At 30.7% G+C, this 24,705-nt stretch overlaps 1 protein-coding gene across 4 annotated transcripts; it reads left to right on the top strand.

Moving 5' to 3' along the window:
* The first annotated feature begins 3,967 nt into the window (after positions 1–3,967).
* Positions 3,968–21,539, top strand: LOC148621594 (uncharacterized). Of its 4 annotated transcripts, none has more exons than XM_088576137.1 (20): positions 3,968–4,260; positions 5,614–5,680; positions 7,201–7,640; positions 11,542–12,470; positions 12,687–12,742; positions 13,014–13,091; positions 13,675–13,812; positions 14,252–14,371; positions 14,726–14,797; positions 15,090–15,220; positions 15,453–15,545; positions 16,145–16,231; positions 16,828–16,938; positions 17,672–17,843; positions 18,549–18,692; positions 19,089–19,189; positions 19,456–19,526; positions 19,934–20,133; positions 20,492–20,544; positions 21,097–21,539. In XM_088576137.1, exons 3-19 carry the CDS (start codon positions 7,509–7,511, stop codon positions 20,500–20,502), a joined length of 2,646 nt encoding a protein of 881 aa, XP_088432263.1. In that variant the 5' UTR covers positions 3,968–4,260; positions 5,614–5,680; positions 7,201–7,508; the 3' UTR covers positions 20,503–20,544; positions 21,097–21,539. The 4 variants fall into 4 exon arrangements, with proteins under 4 accessions (XP_088432263.1, XP_088432266.1, XP_088432264.1 ...); XM_088576140.1 differs by having other exon boundaries at positions 19,089–19,174; XM_088576138.1 differs by lacking the exon at positions 5,614–5,680.
* Positions 21,540–24,705: the final 3,166 nt, after the last annotated feature.

The raw sequence follows: 24,705 nt of genomic DNA on the forward strand, positions 1-24,705 counted from the left end.
ATTTTACTACGGCGAAACGGGAAAAAATATCTACCAAATTTGACAGCTAAGGCGAAATGGGAACAAGCCAAAAAAAATGGCTTAAATTGACATTGTGTCGCTGTCAAAACTCTTAGAGTATTTGTGCTTCAGAAACTAATGCCTTATTAGGTATTTTCTGTTTAGTACTACCACAATTTATACTTCTGGTTTTTTATGACTTACGTTGATTTTCATAGTCAGAATTAATGGGATTTTCGATTTTCTTATTAAAAGTCGCATTAATTCGATTCCTCAAGTAATTGCTTAACCAAAGCGTCTCAAGTGTGGTATCTTTCGATAAGTAATATAATTTCCTACTTTATTAATCCGAGAAAACCTAATTTTCATAAACAAAAAAAAAATGTTTTCGAGAAATTAAATACACCCCTACACATAGAACACTGGTCTTAGTATCCAACATAATTATCATTCACAGCATATCAAAACTGTCAAACTTTTATTTTAGGCATGCACAATTAAGATAATGATAAACCCAAAATATTGATTGATTCGGGCGCTAAGATTTTCCTTTCTTTTGGGTTTACAATTATCATAAAATTGCAAAAGGGGAAATTTTCAGAATTTCAAATTTTCTTTTATAATATCATTGTCATTTGTTTCTTAATATCATAGTTCGAACAAGTTTTTGTATGATCCAGAACATTTATATGTGTTTTTGTCTGTGGTTTAAGGTCCATTTAAGTCCAAAACCTCTATTTTTTTTGTACCATTGGAAAATATATACATTTTGCTACCTGGTGATACCTAAATATTTCAGTCTACATCATTTTGTAGAACGCAGAAGTTAGAAAAATAAAAAAAAAAAGGAATTGCCACAACAAGGTACTACAAGTGATAAAAAAAAAACACAAAAAATGCTTCAGTTTTTTATTATTATTATTTTGTTTTGTTTTGTTTTGTTTTGTTTTTTTGTTTGTTTGTTTTGTTTTTTTGGTAGGTAGCAAAATGATTCATAACTGTGTAGGTAATTGAAAATCATATTTTGGTTGATGATTTGGGGGAGGGGGTTGTACGGGGGTTATCTCAGTCCACGTTCTATTTATATAGGGGTAAACTTCTAACAACGCATTATAATTCCTCTTCGCCCTATTCCCAATACACGATCATATTTTTATAATTATACCTTTAAAACGCTATTTACAAAGTAATAATACGAATTCTGTATTTTCTTCTTTTTAACTACTCATTTTATATTAAAAACGTTCGTTAGCTGAATGTATAAAGAGTATGTGTCAATCCCTATTTAAAATTATTTATGTTCATTTTGCTCCGTTTCCGATCTCCCATTGCTCGTTGCTCCATCTCTTATTCATGTGCATCGTACTTTATGTTGTATTTGTAAATTACTACAACCTATTAGCATAGTATGTGCGTGATATCTTAATATATCTTATTTTTCTTTCAGGTTTATAATAAATAAAAAAAAATATTCCATTTATTCGATAGCAACTCAACACACAAAAAAGGTTCGTTCAAATATGTTTTCGTTAACATATAGGTTAAAGCCAAGGTTTACGCATACGTATATTGTGTATATCTTTTTATTTACAATAAGTTTAATGTAATTGCGTATTTATATCAAAACATTAATTAACATATTTTTAAAACTACTACAAGTATGATTTCTATATATCTTTTGATTTAAAAACACATTTTTTGTTTTCTTTTCCAGGTACATTTAACGTTTTAGTAAAGGAAAAATTAATTGCATTAATGGTGTAATTTAGATAAACCGTATCATTAGTTGATATTATAACTACCACAGATACAGTTTTAACTAATGGTCTTACGAGTATTATTTAGAACATGTAGTTAGACAATAATTAAATGTACTATTGTTTTGTTGTTTCACTTTTAACGATGATACTTATTTGTTGTTTCAATGTACTATCGCAAGATTTTTTTGATAATAAAAATATTTTGTTAAAACAAGCTTCACATTGCGTTTAAAAATACGACAGAAAAGCGAAAACTATTACTCCTTGTTGGGTCCTTAAACCTTATTTTCTCAGAAGATACAAAAATTTACTGGTGTAATGGAAACTTATATAGATATATAGAGGTCATTGTTTGATTACATGAAAAGTCGTTTTTTAAGGTAAATGATTGATTTGATAATACAGCTGCAGAGCTTACCGCAGTAGAAATGCTGATTACATTGAAACCATTCATAAAGTGCTTGCTGCAGATTTCAATATGGATTTCTTGTGAGTAAAGTATTGTTCTAAATATTGATTAATTGATTGATTGATTGCTTAATTGTGGTTTAATGTCCATGGCAAATATTTCATGCATTTTAGGACGAGACTAAACAATTGAACATACACTGTTTCGACCGCTATAACCTTTGTTCCCTTGATAACTCTTTTGAACTAGTCCGACACGCTGAGCCGGATTTTTATTCCGATAGATAACGGAAGCAACACACCCAAGGTAGGCACGCCACCCCACCCGAACATCTTTAAATACCAAGTTCTTGGCAGAGAAGCAGTGACTTCCAATTTTAAGAGATAAATGTTCTAAAAGGCCTCCATGATTACTTCGATATATTTTTTCTATTTCAATTGTAGTAGTATTTATAGTTTTTTAAGCTACCCCAGGGTATTGAGTATTTAGCCCACAACTCCCGTTTCAATTGTTATCGCGGTAATTACAATATTTTTTTAATTATCCACAATGACAGTGGTTCTAAACAAAAACCACGTTAACTTGGAGGAATTCTGTCGTCAGGTTATGTCTGTCATCGTACAAATTCTACGCTCCGCAATATGATCACTAAGTGTCTGGGTTTTTTTTTTATATATAATAGAGTGTTCCCATTTTCTTTTTTTAACATTTTTTTGTTGTTGTTTCTCTAATTTTCTTTTTGTTATTGTTGTAATTGTGTAATTAAAAAATCAATTCATATTTCCATTCGAAATTCTATTTCAAATCAACAAATCGCAAATCGTACACAAATTGGCATGGAATGATTGTATGTTTTCACAAGATTTTAATATAAAAAAAGAAAATTAAAAACCGTTTTTGTTTTTTGTTTTTTGTTTTTTTTTTCTCAATTCAACAAAAAGAGTGCACACATGACTAATGAAAAACAAAATACAAAAACAAAAACTAGGGGCTCAGAAATTATATAATTGATGACTTGTAATTTCTTTTATATTTAGTAATTGATTGTATATAAATGCAAAATCAGTTTCTAACATGATATTTTAAAAGGACAATGAAATCTGAAATGAAAAAACAAAGATGATTCAAAACAATACGGAACTTAGACTCACTGATTACATTTTGTAAAGTTACTGTATATTATAAGATTTCACATAGCTATCTTAGGGACAAAGGACGTATCTGATTTTTTTGCATGATAGTTCATCAAGCGGAAGTTTGTGTATTGAAGTATAAAACGATTAATGCATGTCAAAAATCCACAAAATTCAGTTTTATTCCTTGTTCAGAAACAGTTACTTATCACAATACTAGTCTTAGTTATTCATTTGGTTGTTGCGCTCTTGAGATAAAAAATATATTGTTCATATATGAAATGGGCATTTTGCAAGGGCCATTGTTCTTAATTTGGGTTTATCCGGTTGATTTTAGTGAGAGATGAATATATGATCCTTTAAAAAGTGTAGATTTGAATGCAGAAATGATTATTGTTATGTGAAAGTATAGCGTAAATAGACGGAAAAAGCATCGTTTGTTTGGTGGCTTTTTCTTTACAATGAATCACCACTTTACCATTGACAGTGTCTGAACTTTATGTGGACTGATATTTAATAAGTCAGTTAAACGTTTGTTAAAAACTGTTTCTAAAGAATGGTTGTCGTGTCTTATCAAACGGAAACTATTTATTTTTAGACGAAAATTCTATGAAAGAATCATGAAAACCCCAACCAGGAAACAAAACGTAATACCTTAATCATAGTGTGTTTGTTTTAAAGTAGGTGATACAGACATCCAATTTGCGGAGTTATTACTTCACATACTATTGACAATGCATTTTATTCTCTTATTTTTTTTGCGAATTATTAAATAAGAAGGTCTTTAAAAAAAAGAGTGCAACGGATACAGATTTATAACTAGATCAGGTGTATTATTTATATTTCTTTTTGTACGGAACTGATTGCACGTGCTTGGGATACATGTCAGAGGTTGCCGATACTGAAACCTGCTTGTTTCATCAAAATAATAACAAAGGTCAGATAGCCGGCATTGCAGGTAATTTTATAGCTTTAAGCTCAACATAGATTATTTCCAACTATTCCGAAACCTCTGTATGCCATATTATTCATTCTCTTTAGAAATGTAGTAAATACACTTGGAACCAATCAATCGATATTTATTTATCGTCTGTCATTTGCAAAGCTTCCCAAACAACAATCACATGACCAAAATCAGAAAAAAAACTACGGAAAGCCTGAATAAGAAAAAAATGAACGTTTCTGAGGGTTTGACAAATTCGGACAACTCGGACTCTACTAAAAACTGGGAGCATGGACCAGGTGCACCGGTAGGGTAAGCGTCCTCTGCTTTTCTAGAAACATCCGCCGAGTTGCTCATAAAAAGTCAATTAGAAATTAGCAAGTCTCGATAATCTTATGATAGAGATCACCCAGCAGTATATCAATTTAAGTGATCTAAAAATATTCTAAATGATTTCCATTCTAAATCAATATCGATCAAATAATTACTTTTAGAAAATAGATTCTATATAGTACTCGAATAACATTTTGACCACCGGAGTAAGGATAAGACAGTATAGATGTACATATGAGTACTAATTACCTTTTTGAGATTAGCATAGTATTTAAAATCAAGAGTTCGTAGATTTGGAGAATCCGCTGTTCGCTTCGTAAATTCAGTTTTGCGCTTGATTCGATTTGTTTGTGTCAAAGTCGGAACCAATAATTATAGTCCCTTCAAGTGGTTGTCAGTTGTACCGATGTTGGAGATAATAGACCGAGTTGCTGGTAATGATACGAGTTATACCATCCTTGTATGATATATCTAAGTATATAAGTCTTTGCACTAAATAGTACCTTTTGTCCGCCTCTGCTATAGGTGAAGGAGGATCGAGTCCCATCTACTAAGTGAAACGCCTGTATACGCTTGTTTCAAGTTTAGCAAACTTAAGCGTTTATTATTTCAGGCTTTTTTAATAGGATGTATATGTTGCGCAATGTTTATTTTGCTGAAGCAGTACATTTATTATTTCCATCCATACAAAAATGGATTCCAGATTTTGGAAATGTCTCGTCTTTCAACGTAGGCCCATGAACAACATTGGTTTTCTTATCCTTATAGGCAGCTGTTGTTTGTTTGACGCACTTCCACCTTTTTTCATATGGCTTACAGTGATATGCCTCTTTTTTAGTTTGAATCAAAGAATAAGCAGTATGTTCTTTAGTTCAAAAGCTGTATTGAATTATTGTGCTTAACAAATGTTAAAAATGTGAGTCCAAAATACGGGTATAAGTATTTTATTAATAACTATATCAAAATTACTAGACACTTATCTTTTAAACAGAATATGATTTCTCTATAATGAAAGGTTTTTTATATACTTTCCAGATAAAGCTAAGACAGGATTTACTTATGTTACAACTCGGAGACAAATAAGATGAATATTTCCAAAACGGTATTTTATGCTAGCTTATTTTTTTTCAATGTATTAACCGCAGCTTTAAATTAAGTATCCGGGAACTATGACAAATATCGTTGATGACAATTACACATTCAAATAGAACGTTTCCAAATTGTTGTTGTTTATCTTAGCTTGATACAGGGTTAATCAGCACAATAATCATACTAGATTGTATAGAATAAACAACAAGTTATATTGGACGTGTGTGTGATATGCATCACATAGTGATTGAAGTCACTTTTCTCTGTTCTATTCTTCGATATCTCTTCCAGATATTCATTCTATTAGATATTTTCTCCTTTTTTCAAATTACAATTTTAAACCCGTGATACTATTCGTGAAAGGCATTACTATGAGAAAGATGAGTATACAGAAGGAGTCTATGTTCAAACGTTTGTAATCAAAATCTAAATCGTTTGGTTGTTGAAGTTGTATGAAAAGATACGCATTATTGAAGTTCTTTACGATAATAGCAAGTGTTTGAGTATTAGAGTGTGTAAACGGTCCATGTTCCAATATGTTTAATTTGTTAATTGATATACGTTTTATTTTCACTCAAAGTCTCGCTTATGTAGTACAAACCAAGCAAAACCGAAACTATTATTACGATGAATGGGAATTCCAAAAAGATGTTTTGTGATTTCATGATAAAACAAACTAGAAATCCCCCCTGAATACCTGAGTTTATCGCACCGGTCACCATTTTTTAAACATACATTGAAATGGCTTTGTTAAAACAGGATATTTCTTTCTGAAAATGAATTACGTATTATGTCAATTTCCTTGTGACAAGAGAATTGTAAATTACAGATTTTTCGTAACTTGATCTGACGTTGAATTAGTTTATATTTTTTTTAGAATTATATGAATGTCTCAAAATGAGTTTATGATAACAAAAATACATCCATGTACTTTAAGAAATAAAAAAGATGTATATATCGAGTTGTTTACCACTGTTTTGTTAATGAACAAGTACCCGAACGTCAAAGAATACAAGTTGTATATGTTTTATATATTTTTTTTTGAATAAACAAAACTTCGAGAATATTTTAAAAAAGGCCAAGACACTAACTTAAAAAATGTATTTATCTGTCAAAATAAAGGTATGGTATTGTTAACTTAGATGTATCAGGGGCAGATTTTAGGGACTGTTCATGGAATTGAATTTTTGAGGTAAAATCTGTGAAAAATCAAGATTGGATGATTTAAGTGGGAAATACATGTATGGTTTCCAGAACAGTACAGCTCTGTATACAAGAATGGTTACTGTGACGTAACCACATAGCATATGAAGACCAAAAGGTGGGGTTTTTTGCCCATTAAATAACCACTATCACTGACAGTGTCTGAATTTGATATAGATAAGTACATAAGTTGTCGTAAATGTATAAAATAATAAATAGATATTATAGTATACTATCCATACGTATTATACATTTTTCAACCATCACGTCCTCTGTAAAAATTTTATGTATGAATATATAGAATCATAAAAATAACAAATTGCATTTCAGCTGTATGACCTCAGTCAGGTTATATACAAACTACAGACAACGCAAGTGGAAATATCCAGGAGAGCAGATATATATGGTTAATGATGGTGCATCCTGGGAGTAAAAAGCCATCTGATTCTGCTAATAACAATCAAATTTAATGATAAAGTTTAGAATTGTATATGAGAATAGGGAGAACTAGTTCTGTAACGTAGGGAAGATAACGGAGAGAACGCCATACTTAGACCTAAAGAACAAAACGTTTTTGTAATAGACAAAAAAGGAAGTAAAGACAAACGATACGGACTCCACAAAAGGTGTAAACTCAGATGCTCCGGAAGGGTGTTACTGACAACAAGGATTTCCAGAATGATTCAAATGATACCAATCGTTGTGAGAGGAACGATATAGACGAAAGTAATGACGATAGTTCAAAAAAATTATTTCAAACGGAAGAAGAGGTAATTTTTATTGATGGTGTAGCAAAGCATGGTGATCGATCCGTGCCAGACTGCACGAAAACTAAGAGAAATCTCGAGACGAACGATTATGGTTTCAAGCAGAAACGATGTGATATAAGTTGTGACAACAGAGTTTGCTTTCATATGAAACAAAAGACATGCATGCTTTTGTGTGATATTTCCTTTTACAAAAAAAGAAATGTTCAATATCAAATGCTCACAGTATTATTAAAGTTTTACACATGGTATTATGTGTAAATATTCAAATTTCTATCCTTCTTGCCAAATACACACTCACTATACGAACTATTCGTTACGTCTTATAATTAAATGGGAGGGGAAATCGATCATGTAATGTTAGTGTAGGTCCACTAACTTTAAATTTTTAATTGAGAATTTTTTAAACAAATGATGTAAAAAAATATGTATTATGTCTAACTCGAATGATTAAATTCAAAACAAACATAGAAGTTTAAACCATTGTTTTAATGATATCCTTCTATCATATGTGTTTCAATTTTAAAGACACTTTACCACGGAAAGCATTGAAATAGTAACATGTAAAGTCGATCCGAATCGAAAGGCACGACTTTACGAACTTTAAATAGATGTCGTCAGAACGTGTACCTCATAGAACACTTGAAATAGATCATGGGAATTCCCCATTCTGGACGAAACTCCTAAATGACAAATTAGATATGAAGTAATGAGGTAATACATGTAGTTACATTAGTTTGTAAATAGTTTTGTTATCATGAATACTTATATATTCTATGTTTGTGAATCAAAAAGATGCTTATTCATATCAAACATAACTTTTAACTTATCTATCTAGTCCCTGCTGCACCCAGAGGCACAAAGATCAATGTTTAGCCCTTTCCGGTTTTAATGTCTTTCACTTTTCTTGTGTTGCATCATTGCAGAAAACCAGATAAGTTTCTCTACTATGAGTGGGGAAATGCTTGTTAGCTTATTTAACATGATGTAGTGTCATTTCTTTTATTAGAGGACGCTTACCCTACCATTGCACCTGGTCCACGCTCCCAGTATTTAGCGGAGTCCGAGATGCTCATTAGATTTTGTTACTTTATATGTATGATCTTAATTACTTCATGTTCTTTGTTGTGTATGTCAGTTTTCCATGTCTGGTCTTTGTCCCTGATTACATTCTTTTGATCACCATTATAACCTTGGTTCCCTGGATTATTCTTACAGCACTTGCATGGGATAAAACTTTCATTCTATGGTATATGGAGAATGGGGAGTGGGGAAATTGTATGGAGATGGAGATTTTATATGGAGAGGATGGAAAAGCGTTTTAAAAGTTTAAATTCTTGTATTCAAAATATATAACTTTTTATACAAATATAGTTTAAATATTGAGGAATTCGAAAAATAAAAAAGTCAATATGGAAATGAAAATATTTTTTAAAAAAAGGTGCAATTGGATTTCTATTGGGGATTGGGATATAACAATTTGGTGTTTGGAATTTACAATAAGGAATGGAGATGGCGAAAACAGGAAATTGTGGATGGCAAAGGTGTAAGACAGAAGTTTATATCATTCAAGTGCTGCAATGAAAAAAAATACTTCAAAATGAATTACAAAAATTCGACTTTTCATTTTTTCTAATGCACATTTTTATAGCCAAAAAGTGCAGTTTACACAACCTGTAGATATAAAGTCATTTTCATTAATATATCAAATTAAAATTTTGAAAACCAAAGTGAAAACAAAAAACTAAAATACGCAGGTTTCATTACAAATAGAAACCTAGAACCTTCTTTAAAAAAAGATAAAATTTTGTTCTTTTTAATTACAATTTTCTACATTTCATTAAGAAATAACACATGGCACGCAATTTCAATCTTCGATATGTTTTTTGTTTGTCGGAAAAAAACCCAGATTTTTGTACTCGAAAAGATTTATTGAAAAGCATTTAACTAAATGACAATATCTTCCATTGAAGAACAGAAATAATCCGTTTTGGTAAATGCCACACATTCTAAACAGACTTGGTTTTGTAAAATAAATTGAAGCTTTTGAGCATAGAACTATTCTAGTAGACTTAATCGCGTTTTAGTTTCTTTATCAAAGTTTCGATGTAATATTTTTGAACTATTCATAGACTTTTGGAAAATTTTATTACGTGGAAATGTAACGAAATGAATCGATATAATGTTGGGTTTAACAGACAACTGACCCATAAATTATTTGCCTTTTATTTGTTTATTTAATTCTCGTAACCTTTATTCCGTTGCTTTTAGTTATAATTGGGTTGAATAATTTTACATATTCTTTTGATAATATGAGCAGTATCATGTCACATATCCTCTTTCATATTACACCATAAATTGGTTTGTAGTATTTTTTCCTTAACTTTGATAATTTGTGAATATTTATAAATAGTTTGAGGTATTTAGGAAACGTTTACTGTAAATTCCTTTGTTGATTTTTTCCGCAAAGCTGATATTTTTTTATTGTTTATAAATGACTGTGGTATTAAAAAAATATATAAGATGTTGCCTTGTTCCGTTAGGTTTTCTTAAAGGTTGGAAATTTGATAACACTGAAGTTTTCGCTTTATCAAATATTAAATTCGACTTGTAGGAAAAAGCAATATTTTATGACGAACGTTTATTCTGTAACAAATCTATGGACCATTTTAGGAAAGTTTTAAAGTAGGATATCTTAACTGATTCGTGTATCAGTTAAGATAGTTAACTTCTTTTTTCATATATTATGTTTTATAGAAAAGCTTAAAAAAGGATCAATTCAAAGTTAATAAAGCACTTTCTAATCATAATGACAGTAAGTCACATAATAAAATATAAGATTTTAACTTGTTTTATTTGGAAGAAGTTTTATCTTTTTCTTAGCAAAACTTACATGTAAATTTCAGTCATACTCAAACTCTTTCACATCGTTTTTTCGTCAAAGTAACATTTAAATAATACGAATATATTTATATTATTTACAATATATTTTTGTCATTAAAATTTAATAAGGCTTTAGTTACAGTGAGAGAAAATGGTCACATACCTTTCCCTTTGTGAGGAAAGATAGAACCATTTAGTTTTATGTCATTTCATTCTTATTATTTCCACCTGTATTCCATATATCAGACAATGTCGGAAGTAACAGCATGTAAAAAAATATCTTAGGAAACAAAAATGTAACTGTCACGATCGATCATAAAATTCTAAACTCAAATAATGTATTACTTATAATAATATTTCAACTTTTAATTACTTTATTATTATCATATAAATATTCAGACTTCTTATACATTACTTTATTGTTGTTTCAGTTGTAACCCTATTATAACGGTAATTTTTTTTTAAAGTGAATTAAATATTTCCAACATAACGACCTTTATAATATTTGACTGAAATTTTAATTTTTTCCTTGTAATGAAGACGAATAATCTTTTTATTAAATTATTTCGTGTAAAACGCGAGCTGTGAAGTGAATAAAAATCTCTATGGTGATTGTACTTCTTTGCAGCTTAAACAAATCCGTCAGTACAGTACAATCTGCAAAAGATATTCATATTTAGAGATATCAGTGATTAACAATTGATTAAAGTAAAGACTTAAACATTCTTCTTTAATGTTTTTAGATCGGTTGATGTTTGTAAAAGTTAACGATAAACACTAAATGTTCCAATGCCTGAAGAAAATTCTTTCGACCATATTTTCACTGTCTCGCCGATTTTATTATTTTTTTTACCGTTCGTTTTATACTGGTTCTCTTGATATTTGTATTACAATGTTAATGCCCATTGTCACTAAAATACTCCCTGTTGATGTAACGTAATTGTTGATATTTCAGAGTTTAGAGTGTAATAATTCATTTCGAAAGCCACACTTATCATTTGGAAATTGTTCGGAATTTCAGCTGATGGAAAAACTAAAAACAGAAGCAACCTTGCTTGAAGCCTCAAAAGATGTAAAGGCACTGAAATCAGTGGGGAAAAAGCGGAAAGCAGAAGGCAAATACAATCTCATTGGAAGTAGCCTTCGTGAGAAACACCCGAATTATTTCAACTGGGACCGAGATGATGACAATCTTACTTTGGATGTGGGTCTAAAGCATAATGATTCTAGTAGTGCAAAACATTTACAAGAAGAGAATAAACGTTGTAGAAATTGCCATTCAAAGTTAACGCTTTATGAAAGATTTTTTAATCAATGCAGATGTGGCAAACTCAGCATTGTAGATAATAACAGTAACTCGTCAGACAATATGGTAGAAAAGCACAACATTGGAATGAATCGGAAGGATAATTCTCGTGACCTATCAACATTAATATCTGATACGTCAAAAGATGCATTTGCTGCTGCTGCTGCTGCTGCTGCTGATGATGATGATGATGGTTATTACGCATCGTCTACGGCTAAAATCGAACAGAAAGAGTATTTCGATGGTGATACTAGTATTTATGACAGCTCAATTATCAAATCATCTGACAATAGTGGAAACAATCAACATAAGAAAAGTAGCCAATTCACAAAGACAACTATTGATGTTTGTGATGAGTCTATTGGTAGCACCTCGGTGAATTACGCTGAATCTAACAGTCAACCTACAAGGATTCACATTTACGAGCCTGAAAAGCGCCATGTGTACAGAAATGACTATGCATATAAACAAAAAATATGTGATTTATTTGTAGACAACCGAATTTCTTTTCACTGTAGACAACAATTTTATAAAGGTGAAGAAATAGCAACGTATGAGGAATGCGGATCTGATACACAGAATTCATCAAACACCAATATAGTACAATTCGTCGACAACCACAAGGACTATATATCAGTAGACAGGTAGTATTTCAACTAGTTTTGGAGATGTTTGAAAATGCCTTAACTGGGTTAAAATAAAATATACTCTAATATATGACTATCACTTTAAGTACGTATGATTTTATAAGATTAAGTACGTATGATTTTATAATATTATTTGGTATTCTATTTTGTTTTAAATTAAAGGCGTATGTAAAGAATTAATTTCATTAACGTGTGTATAATGTGTCATTGCAGATTACTTGCTGAATCGCTATCGGCAGAGTCTTCAGAGTCCCTAGGATTTTCATATAGTGAGTGAAACCAGTTACCATGACACGGTTTTCAAAATAAATTTGTAAACGTAGACGTAAGTGAACAACTATCCTGTCCATCCATCTATTAATGTACACGAGAATGTATAGCTTATTAAGCCTAAGGCTTATATGTAATATTTGATCAATCAAATTGAAAAACAACATACTACAATGTTTTATTTTAATATATTTTATATCAATATTAATTATATACATATATTTTTTTGTAATTTAATCCTTTCTAGTATTTCAATTCTTTTTATTGTAGATCCACAAATACGTGAAAATCCAAACCCAAACACAATCATGGAATGGCGGGCACATGCGGAACAAATAAGACTAGATGGTAGCAAATTTATACTATTTGCATAATATATGACTATGTATTATTTATTTTCATGGAAGTTTGAATAAGATCAGTTCATTTACTTATTTTATTTTTTTACTTAAGTTCTGAACAAAGAAGTCCAAAAATCATTTAACTAAAACCTCGAAATACTTTCCCTCTTTGGGAGGATCGAAGATCAATAGAGATTGAAATATCATTATAGCAAACCCCTAAAAATTATATCATAATTACAATTTGAACAAATTTTGAACACCAAGTATGAACGTCAGTTTTTACGTTTAAGGTGGATTTTACCTATTACACAGAATATTCTTTTCTATCATTTTTCAAAATCATATGGACATTATCAACTTATGTTCAGATTATAAATAAATAATTTGCTCAAAATGTTGTAAAGAAATTACCTTTATTAAGGCTCCAATATCTCAAATTAAGGTTGGTTACCTAAAATTCTGTAGTAAGTTCATTCAAATTCATCTCCGCGAAAAACTAGGAGAATCAATCTAATAGATATAATAGGTATAATCTACCTTCATATGTTAATTTTTAATTCAAATTGTACATAAAACTATAATTCTAGCAAAGCTGAAAAGGGACACAAAATATGTAGTTAGAAGTGAGTGTGGATTTAGTATAATTTTGGTATTGGACTGCTCTGCTCGAATGAAAGGACAGAAATTCGAGACGATGACTAAAGCTGCCAAATTCTACATCAACGGTAAAATTCTCTATGTATCAAAAAGTAGAGATGATATTATATTGTTATAGGAAAACAATACAAAATATCAATAATCGTTTATTGAAAATGTGTAAGTTCAAGTGGTTTTAAAAAACAAAAAAATGTCTACCTTTTTAAATAAAATTAACTTTAATTCCGTTTTGACTTTTCATTCGTGTTTTTACCTTGAATTAAACTTTGTTCGAACAATTAGTAGTTTGGTCACATACGTCATAATCACCTTTACAAGTACAAGCCATAAACAAAGAAATAGAAGCAAGTCAAATTTGAAAACTTTCTGAAAACATATATTTAATAAGCGTAATATTTTTAAGACGTCATATTACATTTATTACTTCCTAAATAACACATGAAAATAGTGAAAAGGTTCTAAAACGATTGAAGAAATCTAACAATAATACTTTTAACTGTAACTTAGGCATCAAGACAACAATGCATGGCCCTGCGAGAGATAACATAGGTCTGGCTATATTTGGAGGAACTTCCACATTACTTTCGCCGCCAACATGCGACTATGATATGCTGATGATGCAAATAGGTAAGCTATGTTAAAATTTTATTTTGTATTTACACATATTTGAATGCAATAGTTCCTAAAATGATAAATCAATTCAATAGACAATTATATAGTTTATTCACAAACAACTTCAAGTAACGCGAATATATCTTCATTTGAATTTATTGTGTCAAGTGATTTCAACTCAATAATCTGCTCATCCGGTTTACGTTGCCAATTTGTAATTTGCAGACTGAAGATTGGATTCATTGTTTTATTTTCATATAATAATTCTACTTTATGAAATGAAGTATCAAGGGACAAAAAAGACGTTGGGTATGTATTATGCATTAGTCTTCTTTTATTTTGTCTTCATGTTTTTAATGTTCATTTTAGAACAACTGACACCGCATGGAAACGCACCTTTATTTGGAGGACTATTAATGGGTCTTGCTGGAGCCCAAGGGGGTAAACCTTGTTTCGTTTTGTTAGTTCACGGAATCCTCATGATAATCACAAATCAAAAAATAGAAAGTTGTTAATGTGAATGAATTCAATCATTTTATAATATAGTTTTTTTTAATGATAAACCTTTACCGTTTTATAATTTTCTTTATCGATTTACAGATCTATATCATATAGGTGAAAAATCTGTTTCAGATACAATTTTCTAAAGCTTATGGATTGTAGATTATATCATACAAAAAGCACAGTTTACTGAAATAAAAGTACAATGTAAAGGTATTCTTTTCTGTTGCAGTTGCATGTTCCACAGGTATTGGTGGCTATACTTTTTTTCCATTTGTTGTCATGTTTACCGATAATCAGTCACAAAATACAAGTTCAAATCATGAAGGATATGGTATGAACCCAACGTACGATACAGGAAAAGTAGGTTTCCTATTTACTTAAAAAACATTCATATAACGCTATTAAGAAAAATAACATCAATAAATAAAAGTGAAAAAAGATATTTATATAATTCATGTGAAGTACACGTGTGCCCCATCGGGTAAAAATGTTACAATACGTTCGATTAAAACAAAACTTACTTCTGAAATCTGAAATTATTATGAATCTAACTATATTATTGTTAAAGTTGTTACAATATCTATTTCCATAGGGTCAAGACGAAGCTAGAAAAGTAATCAAACATATGATGGACTCTGGTTTTAAGCTCTTTTATGTCCCTGTTGAGGAAAATGGTAGGAACGAGGTTTGTGTATATAATGAACCACTATAATAAACCACAAAAAAGGTCATGTTGATGAACTTTATTCACCGAAAGCATGAAATTGTTTTAAGTTCAAATGCATATTATTTCTCAATTTAACTGAATATTATTTTGTATTGCATTTTTGTAAATGTCTCATTGCACTTGAATAGTATTTCATTTTATTTGATAACGATGTACCGTAAATTAAAAGGTTTTCCCATGCATTTATAATTGCAATTTTGTTTTTGTTTTTGTCTCTCTCTCTCTCTCTCTCTCTCTCTCTCTCTCTCTCTCTCTCTCTCTCTCTCTCTCTCGAAAACGATATTTGAATTCTTACCATTTCGGGAAATGTCTCATCTGTAATATCAAAATATTTCTAATGCCAGTAAACCTTTTGGGAATTGAATTCAGTCGTTTCTTTCGCACTGATGAAAAAATATCACAAAGATTTCTAAATTTTACGAAAGTGGTACAAAAAAAGGCTTGCATACAATTTTATTCTTTTATTTGTGTAAATTGTTTAATACATAATTTTCGTATGAATCATTAATGGATCTTATATAAGGAAAAAGTAATCTTTTCTCTACTTTTCCTACCAGATAATGGATTATGGATTGCATTCAACAATGGGAAAAGTGGTGAAACCTTGTGAAATGCAACGTCTAATTCAGATGAACCAGACAATGGTAAGAAGGAAAAAGAAACTAATTCATCCTCTCAGCTTTTAAATATGGTAACTCAAAGTGTATTGCCAACAATTGAAGTAGTTTTGCACATATTCAATATAGATTTGTTCCAGCACTTAATTTCTTAGACAGATGAAACGCATATATATAAATATGTTTCACTTTAATGAAAACAGTCTAAATAAAAAGATACTTTTTTAATTATTACATGCCCCGTGATAACCAATTGTTTATCGTGTCATATATTCTTTTTACCTATTTCCAAATGTGAACAATTTATGTTCGAGTGTATTATAAAGCTTTGTAGGAAAGCAAACGACATTCACCTTACCTGGTCCATGGTCCTATTGTTTTAGTCCGGATTGCTAATTTACTTGTGCGCTTGTTGCTTTGGCTATGTCGTGTTCCCTGTTGTGTGTGTCAATTTTCTTGGTCTTCATCCCTTGATTAAGTTGTTTTTGATTACCCGTCGAATTATAATTTTTGGATTTCTGTTTTATATTTAATGATACATTTCAATATCCATGTCAAATCATTCTATATATTGTTATTTTCTTTTCTTTTAATTTATTCTATCATTTCGTTATGCTAACAAGCATTTAGCAACAGATGTGGCATCAGAAGTGAGTTTTATCAGGACCAGATTAACGAGAGATTTGGTGATAGAAAAGATATTACAAAAAACATTTTACAGCTTTGATCCACTCGTAAGTGTTAAAAACACAAAACAATCTATATTGTTTATATATGCTGCTGCAGTTGATCCTGAAGTAAGTGTAGAAAAAAAACTATTTTCATCTAATTTACCCTGTCGTCTCAACAGTGGAGAAGCCGATGAGCATGCCTGACATATCAATCGGCGGAATAAAAAAAAACTATAATCATCTAATTTACCCTGTCGTCTCAACAGTGGAGAAGTCGATAAACATGCTTGACATATCAATCGGCGAGGAAGTGCATGGGGTAGAACAATTGAATTTCCTGGAAAAAGTAACCGAATTTTTTGCATTAAAAAATCCTTAAAGGTCCATTATGCCTAATATACTGCAGTTCACATGTGCACTTGAAGATTCTTAATATAGTAGAAATAATGTTCCACTCTTTGCACTTTTCTTTTTGTATATCAAAACTTTTCATTGATCAACCACTATAATAATCAGTAAGTCATTAATACTTGTACAAGGCGGCAAACATTTGACCAATACATGCATTTGCAAATTTGTTATTTTAGACTTGTATTAAAAAGCAAGTTAAAACTCATGTTCAATTTTTGATGTCATTACTGTACATTTTATTTATTTTTTCAACTCAGCTATGAAAAATAGGCAATACCGACCTGAGTGTAAAACACATTGAATTATAATTATGGATAAAAACAAAAGACGATTAAATGACAACCAATACCATGTGAAAAACCGTGTATCTTTTTCATTTCTGTAGGAGGATTGTATCGACTTGGTATTTGAGCTGGATTCAAAAGAAAAAAAGTTTTACTCTGAAACCTCTTATAGAACATTAAGTCTTGGTGATCGAGTAAGACGAGGTCCTGACTGGATTTTTAATAATCAGGATTCTGAGCTGCCTGGAACCGTCATAGGGAAAAAAAATTCGAGTATAATATCTTTTAAATTACTATTATCGTAATTATAATGTAGATTAGAAAGTGCTTATAAAGATAGATCAAACATCGGAATGGGTTTCAGATATACTATTTACATATATAAGCAATTTTGACATTGTTCATTTAAAGTTGTCGCATATGTTTCTGCTTTGGGCGAACATTCTTTTTAGTTGACTATTTTGATATAAAAATCTACCCTTATCTTGATAATTGAACTTTAGCAGCAAATTGGTTTGATGATATAGAAAATACATCTTCGTTACTAGATTTTGAATAAGTTAGATACATGTACATGCCAATCAATTTAGATTATACTTCTTAAGGCTATTTAATTGCATGCATGTAAATATTTGTCGTGTATTCAATGAAACATATCTGTATAGAATTATATTAGCAACAGGAAAAATCTTAAAATCACTTAGCAATATGATCCCATTTTATGGAAAATTCACACCGCAGTGAAGGTGTGAACATGTTCTGTCGTTTTTAAAAAAATGAAAAATACATTAGGGTTGTTGTCTCCTTGACAAATTCGCCATATCTATTCTCCTTATATGTTCATGTTCAAATCAACTGTTTATTTGTCACATTTGTCTAATAACGCTCTTTTGTTGTCTTATTTTACTTAATAATCATTGCAATAAAAACGTGCGGCTAAACAGTTAATATTCTGTAATTTATATTTTGATATTACAGCTAGTGTACATGTTAAGTGGGACAGTGGATACTCTAATTATTACTTTTATGATGAAAATAGCAATAGTAAGAGCATACGTAAAGTAAACGAATATAGAAAAGTGGTTGATGAAATGGTCGCTGTTGGATGTAGGGTTGAAAGAGGTAAATATGAATCCTATATTAAGCTAAGCTAAGGTACTGTAGACAAAATGTCCTTTATAAACGGTTACTATTACGTAAACATTGATCTATAGATAATCTACAAGAAATCGAAGTACAGTTTTTTTTCCCTTTTGAAATCAAAACATTTACGGTTTGTGGTATTCGTAGATACACAATATGTTTCAGACTGAATGGTATACGTGACTATTTTCATGAAAAAATGGATATACCGTTAATCTGCCAAATTTTCTTATCTTGAAAATATATGAAATAATACTAATGACAGAAGCAAATATAACTTTAAGTTTGAAATGCAAAGCCGATATTCCTTATATTTCAAGGTGACGATTCATGCCCACATGATCTTTCAGATTTATTTTTACTTTCAATTCTAAGGAATAGATTGGACGTATGATGATGAAGATGGAGGCCGTGGAGCTCAAGGGACTGTATTAAAGGTCAGGGATAACGGATCAGTAGTGGTAGGTGAATATATGGTAAATCAATAGTAAGACATATTTGTTTTAAATGAGAATTTATCAATTTTCATTCAAGTGGACCCTTATTTTCGAAACTTATTGAATGGAAAGGTTCAATATGTTTATTGAATATGGTAAAATGCAACAAATTTCCCAGTGTATAACTAGAATTCATAACGGTAAATACTTTAGGAGGTCACCATGCATGAAACAATCACTTTTAGGCAACTTTTGTACATGAACAAAGGATTTTCTTTTTAACATATTACTTTTGTCACTTAAAGGTACGATGGGATTGCAAGGAGACAAGATTATACAAAGTTGGAATGGACGGCTTAATAGAAGTACAATTATGGTATGAATATATTAAACCACAACAGTGTGAATTCTGTATGACAAATTTCGAGCAAGTAAAACTTGATAATTAACTGTTGAATATAGTAAATATAGTATATTGTTTAAAGAAAAAAATATTGAACTATTTGTATCTACAATAGACAGCAAGCTCACGAGGTTCCTCTACAGGTTCTCAATTGATGAGGAAACAGAATTTTCTTTAGGTGTCATTACGAATGTGCAAGTCATTAAAAAGACTAGTTTCAATTCTTTTGCGGTGTTTATGTCATTGAACAAGTACATACTGTAAGATAACAACACTTATAATGTTGAAATATACCGGTGAGTTAAATAAGATCATATATTGTATCCCCAAAGTAACTGTGAAGCTATATAATTTCTTTACGGTTGTTTTTATGTTTCAAGCGATCCTTCCAGTTCTTCAATGGGCTTTAGAAACTCAATTAACCAAGATATCGTTAATGAGGATGAAATATCCCTACACGAATACAATCGAACAACGAAGTCAGACACTGTCAATGAGGATGATTTGGGAAACAACCGGTGTGGGCAGCTGCAGGATGATGATCAGTTTGACAGATATATTATCAAACCGAATTCTGCTGGTAAATGTTTCCGTTTCATATATATTTCGGTTAGAATTCTTCTGAATGGCTAATAATTTTTAATGTTTTCATTTCTCTCTTAATTGCAGTTAAGGGAAGCCGAAAAATAGGTACCTATAATCAGAAATGTTTTGTCCTTTACTTTAAGAAATTGGGAAGGAAAAAAGATCATGCAACATGCTCATTTAACAATGTTGTCGAAGCAATATGCACATACATGTAACGTACAGTTTTTCTATGCGTACCAGATATCCCATAGTCGCAGCCCCAATTCAAGAGTATTGAATTGATATATTTATAAATTATTACAACACACTTGTCTAGTAATAATGAAATAAATTTTCATGTTATTTTCCAGTTTCAGAATGAAAAAAAAAATTCAATACAGTATCAAACCAACAGACAGAGAAGGTTTGTTCATTATTTATGTATTCGTTAGCAAATTAGACAAGTCCTGGTTTTACGCAAATTCTTATATATATATATATATATATATAGAGGATCAAATTAATGATGCATGTCACAACAAATCAATATTATACAACGTCTCAGAATGTGACGAATCTATTCGCTACACTGCTCCATCGGATCAAATTGATACAGGGAAGATATGTAAACGTATAGAAAGGTCGGTGTTGCCATAGATGTCACAGCGGCACTAGTTCGAGTCCCGCGAAGGGAACGACTAAAAATTTGCATCGCAAATTTGACAGTTCTAACATCGTTGGGAATTTTTCAGATCTCTCTCTCTCTCTCTCTCTCTCTCTCTCTCTCTCTCTCTCTCTCTATATATATATATATATATATATATATATATATATATATATATATATATACAAAGTCAACGTCTCAGTTTTATAAAAGTAATTCACACAGTTTTAAAACCAAAAGTTTAATTTTAATATAACTTTTGCTGCTTAAAATAAACTCACTGTTTTCTTGTTTTGTTTTTTTTTTTTTCAGGGTACATCATTCATGAAAATGACTGCCTGTCTACCTCGATTTTGTAGCAACCACATTCACTATATTGTGAAATGAAAGAAAAAACTTTATTACTTAACATTATATTTGATCTCACCTGTTTACTTGAAATAAATTGAAAATATGGTATAATTTATGTATCTATTGCTGATATTGTTATTTCCCCACCAATGACATTGCTATAACAATTGTTTTATGAATTTCATTTTGAACATGAAACGCAACATTACATTATTGTTATTACCTTACCAATGACATTGTTATAACTATTTGTTTTATGAATTTCATTTTGGACATGAAACACAATATTACATGTACTTAATTTTGTTTTGGTTGTTGATACGAGGAAGATTTGTAAACGTATAGAAAGGTCTGAAAAATGACGATGATTTATTTGTCGTTTCAATAAACAATAAAATAAAAAATGACGATGATTTATTTGTCGTTTCAATAAACATTCGTACGATTTGATCGATAATAAAAACCATCATGAAGTAAAAGAAAGGTCACCAAAAGAAAGACAACAAAAAGAAATTTTTTTTTTTTTATTTTTATTTGCTCATAGTGCACAAAAGCCTTTGTAACTGCATCTTGAATTTATATACAAAAATAAAAAAGTGCTTTCGTGGCATTTCAAGTAAGTAAAATTAGTATAATTGTTGTTATAAGTATTGGATGCACTTTTCAAACAAATTCTGTTGAAACTGTTTAAAATGTAATATCAAAATATAAAACAAAACAGCATTGCCTTTCTTCTTGAGAAGAATGTGTGACCGCCGATGTCCTTATACTTAAACCCTATAATGTTTTAACCAACCAAAATTTAACCAAAAAAATATTTGCATTATTTAGCAAGGAATGATTTATGTTCAATAACGATCAAAAATTATCATTCAATAGCATTCAATAGCTTATACCACATAAATGAATGTATTATTGTTTTCAGAGTTATGCCGAGCCTCAAGCTGTAATTAATCAGATAGCAGACACTAATACAAAAATATTTTTTGTTCCTGTTGAAGAAAATTATCGTAACCAGGTTAGGTATTTAAAAAATCAATACATTAAAACATCATATTTTTAGAAAGTTGCCTGATCTATTTATGAAAACATTTAAAGAGCCTAGGTGGCTTAGTTGTCTTGCAGTGAACAAACAGCAGGTGGCAGAGGCAGAGAAGAAAAATAATTTATTCGATTGTTGATGAGGGATGGATTTTTGGAAATTTGCAACATTGCATCGATCCTAGACAGATTTAATTGTATATGTACAGTCTTCCCTCCATAATATTGTTCCTTTCTGTGGTCGCTATATTTCTATCACAGGAATAAATTTTCAATACGATGTCAGGATTTTTTTTCACATCCCTTTATATCGATTTATGTACTTGTTTTACTATACACCCCAAGTGAAACGGCTCTCAACTAATACAAAACAAAAAATTGTTTTCTTGACTTCCGATACAATTACCATGTTGTTTATCATGAAAAGTGTGTGTAAAAATGGTCGTTCACTTTTTAAAACCTTTTCTGAATAGATGTTAACAACAATGTAACTCGTGCAGGTACTATAGTACAATAAATCAGATCATGGACATTGCAGTTCGGGATACGAAAGGAAAAATGATAAAACCGAATGAAATGCATCGATTAATAAACATGACACGGATACTCGTAAGTTAACATACGAAATCGTCTGAATTATGCTCATCAAATACAATCATATGAACTCATATATTTGAAATAGAAAACGTATTATTTACATTTATTCAAAAAGTAAAAACGGAATTAGATACTTTATCCAACACAAATAGTTTTAAAAATGGCGTCTAATGTGGCCGCATTATAATTTTCACCGTAAATAAGAACTTTAACATAATACGATATTTGATTCATTGATTGCCAGAATTATATCTAAATGAACCAAAGCAAGCATTCCTTACAACTTGATTCATTCTTAGGAATCGATAAATGATAACCCATGACTAAAATTAACGAACACCTCACTTTTGTTTCCTGATATATTACAACAGTGGAAATGAATCATTCGTCTTAATAGCAGCCTGCTTTTAAAGTTTTTTATATGTTGCAATTTTTTGTTAACATAAAACATAGCAAATCCGTACCCTCTCTGCCGGTTTTTTGAGACATTCTGTGAATTAGCTATTGATTTAAAACTGAAAGGTGAAGTGAGACAGATGAATTTGTACTACATCGCTATGTTTCGCCCTATGTTTAACGCAACATCATAACGTATTTAGATAGGAGAAAAACACTTTAGTCGATATTTTATTTAGTTCCGATATTATAGTTCTATCCCCGTTGTTATGCTGTTATGCTTCGTCTTTACAGACTCGGTAGACAAATGGAACGTGACTTCCCAGCCAGGTCACACTAACAATGATAGTCATTAGCTCTCCGTAACGAACGTGACAAATAAGAGATAGAATGATGAATGTTTAAATCGATGTCAGAGTAATGTGTTCGAGTTGTGTGACATGCCTGACCGGGCTGTTTTTTCTATGGGCTAGTACAGTCAAATAAAGCTTAATACGCAGAACAAGTTTGAAGCAGGGTCTGTCCGATCTGTAGAAAATTATCGTGCAGAAAATGAAATATCTGCGCGCCAAGTGAGGCAAGATCACAACCAATCAATTATTTAATATTTAGAAAAAGTAACAGATATAGTGATTTGCAACAAATCGCATAACCTTTATAAAATAGTAAGCACTTACAGAGATCACCAAAGAGTTTTCAATAAGTGTAAACACGCCTTCAAGTAAGCTCTAAAAGACCTCGACAAGGAAAGTTTTAAATCCACGGTAACCGACACTTTTGACAACTTGAAAAAAAGTGGGAAACATCCAAAATTGACCAACTGTGAGTCAGGCAACGAAAAATCACAATAAAACGTGCGCCATTTATCAATTGTTTGTTGTTGAAAATTTTTGAATTTGATCTTGAACTTGATACCACAAAGCAATAATTCGGGCGACAAAAAATCGAACAGAACTTGTCTCTTAGGCCTTTAGTTTTTGTACCCTTGTTCCATTTATTTACGTCAAACCTTTTTTACTTAAAGTATGCAGGATCAGATGTAGCATCAGAAGTCAGGTTTATGAGACCCCAGTTTACAAGGGATATTGTTAAAGAGAAAGTAGCACAGAGGTCAAACTTTGATTCACATGTACGTTTTCACTTATTCAAAAACAAACTTTCTATTTTTAATTAACAGAATTGAATTTCTGTTGCCTTTGTTATACTAGAAAACATATTCATTAAGTAAATACACCGTAGATACGTGTCGGTACGAAAAAAGAAGTCGGCAAGAGAATAACCAAACAATTTACACAAAGCATTATTTAAACTTCATATGACCAATGGGATGACGTAGACCCTTGAACTTCATGTAATACAAGTATTTTACATCAATTAACTTTCTTTAAATTGTAAATGTACATGTAAGTTGTTTTCATCAACTATATAAAGTATTTAAAGTGTGCTTTGTATTCATTTTGAAATAGGAAAATTGCATAGACTTGGTTTTTGAATTAGCAGATCCCCGAGCCGACCGGGGTTTTTACACGGAAACTA

Source organism: Perna viridis, chromosome 3 (genome assembly GCF_037379345.1).
Source record: "Perna viridis isolate PV_CMFRI_1.1 ecotype Kerala chromosome 3, ASM3737934v1, whole genome shotgun sequence".
In the NCBI taxonomy this organism is placed as follows: Eukaryota; Metazoa; Mollusca; class Bivalvia; order Mytilida; family Mytilidae; genus Perna; species Perna viridis.

Bases quoted from the DNA above. Each gene is read 5' to 3' on its own strand.
- LOC148621594 (XM_088576137.1), top strand. From the start codon at position 7,509: ATGCTCCGGAAGGGTGTTACTGACAACAAGGATTTCCAGAATGATTCA. The intron at 13,813-14,251 runs GTAAAATTCTCT...ACTGTAACTTAG, and splicing joins TGCCAAATTCTACATCAACG to GCATCAAGACAACAATGCAT. The intron at 19,190-19,455 runs GTAAATCAATAG...TGTCACTTAAAG, and splicing joins TAGTGGTAGGTGAATATATG to GTACGATGGGATTGCAAGGA.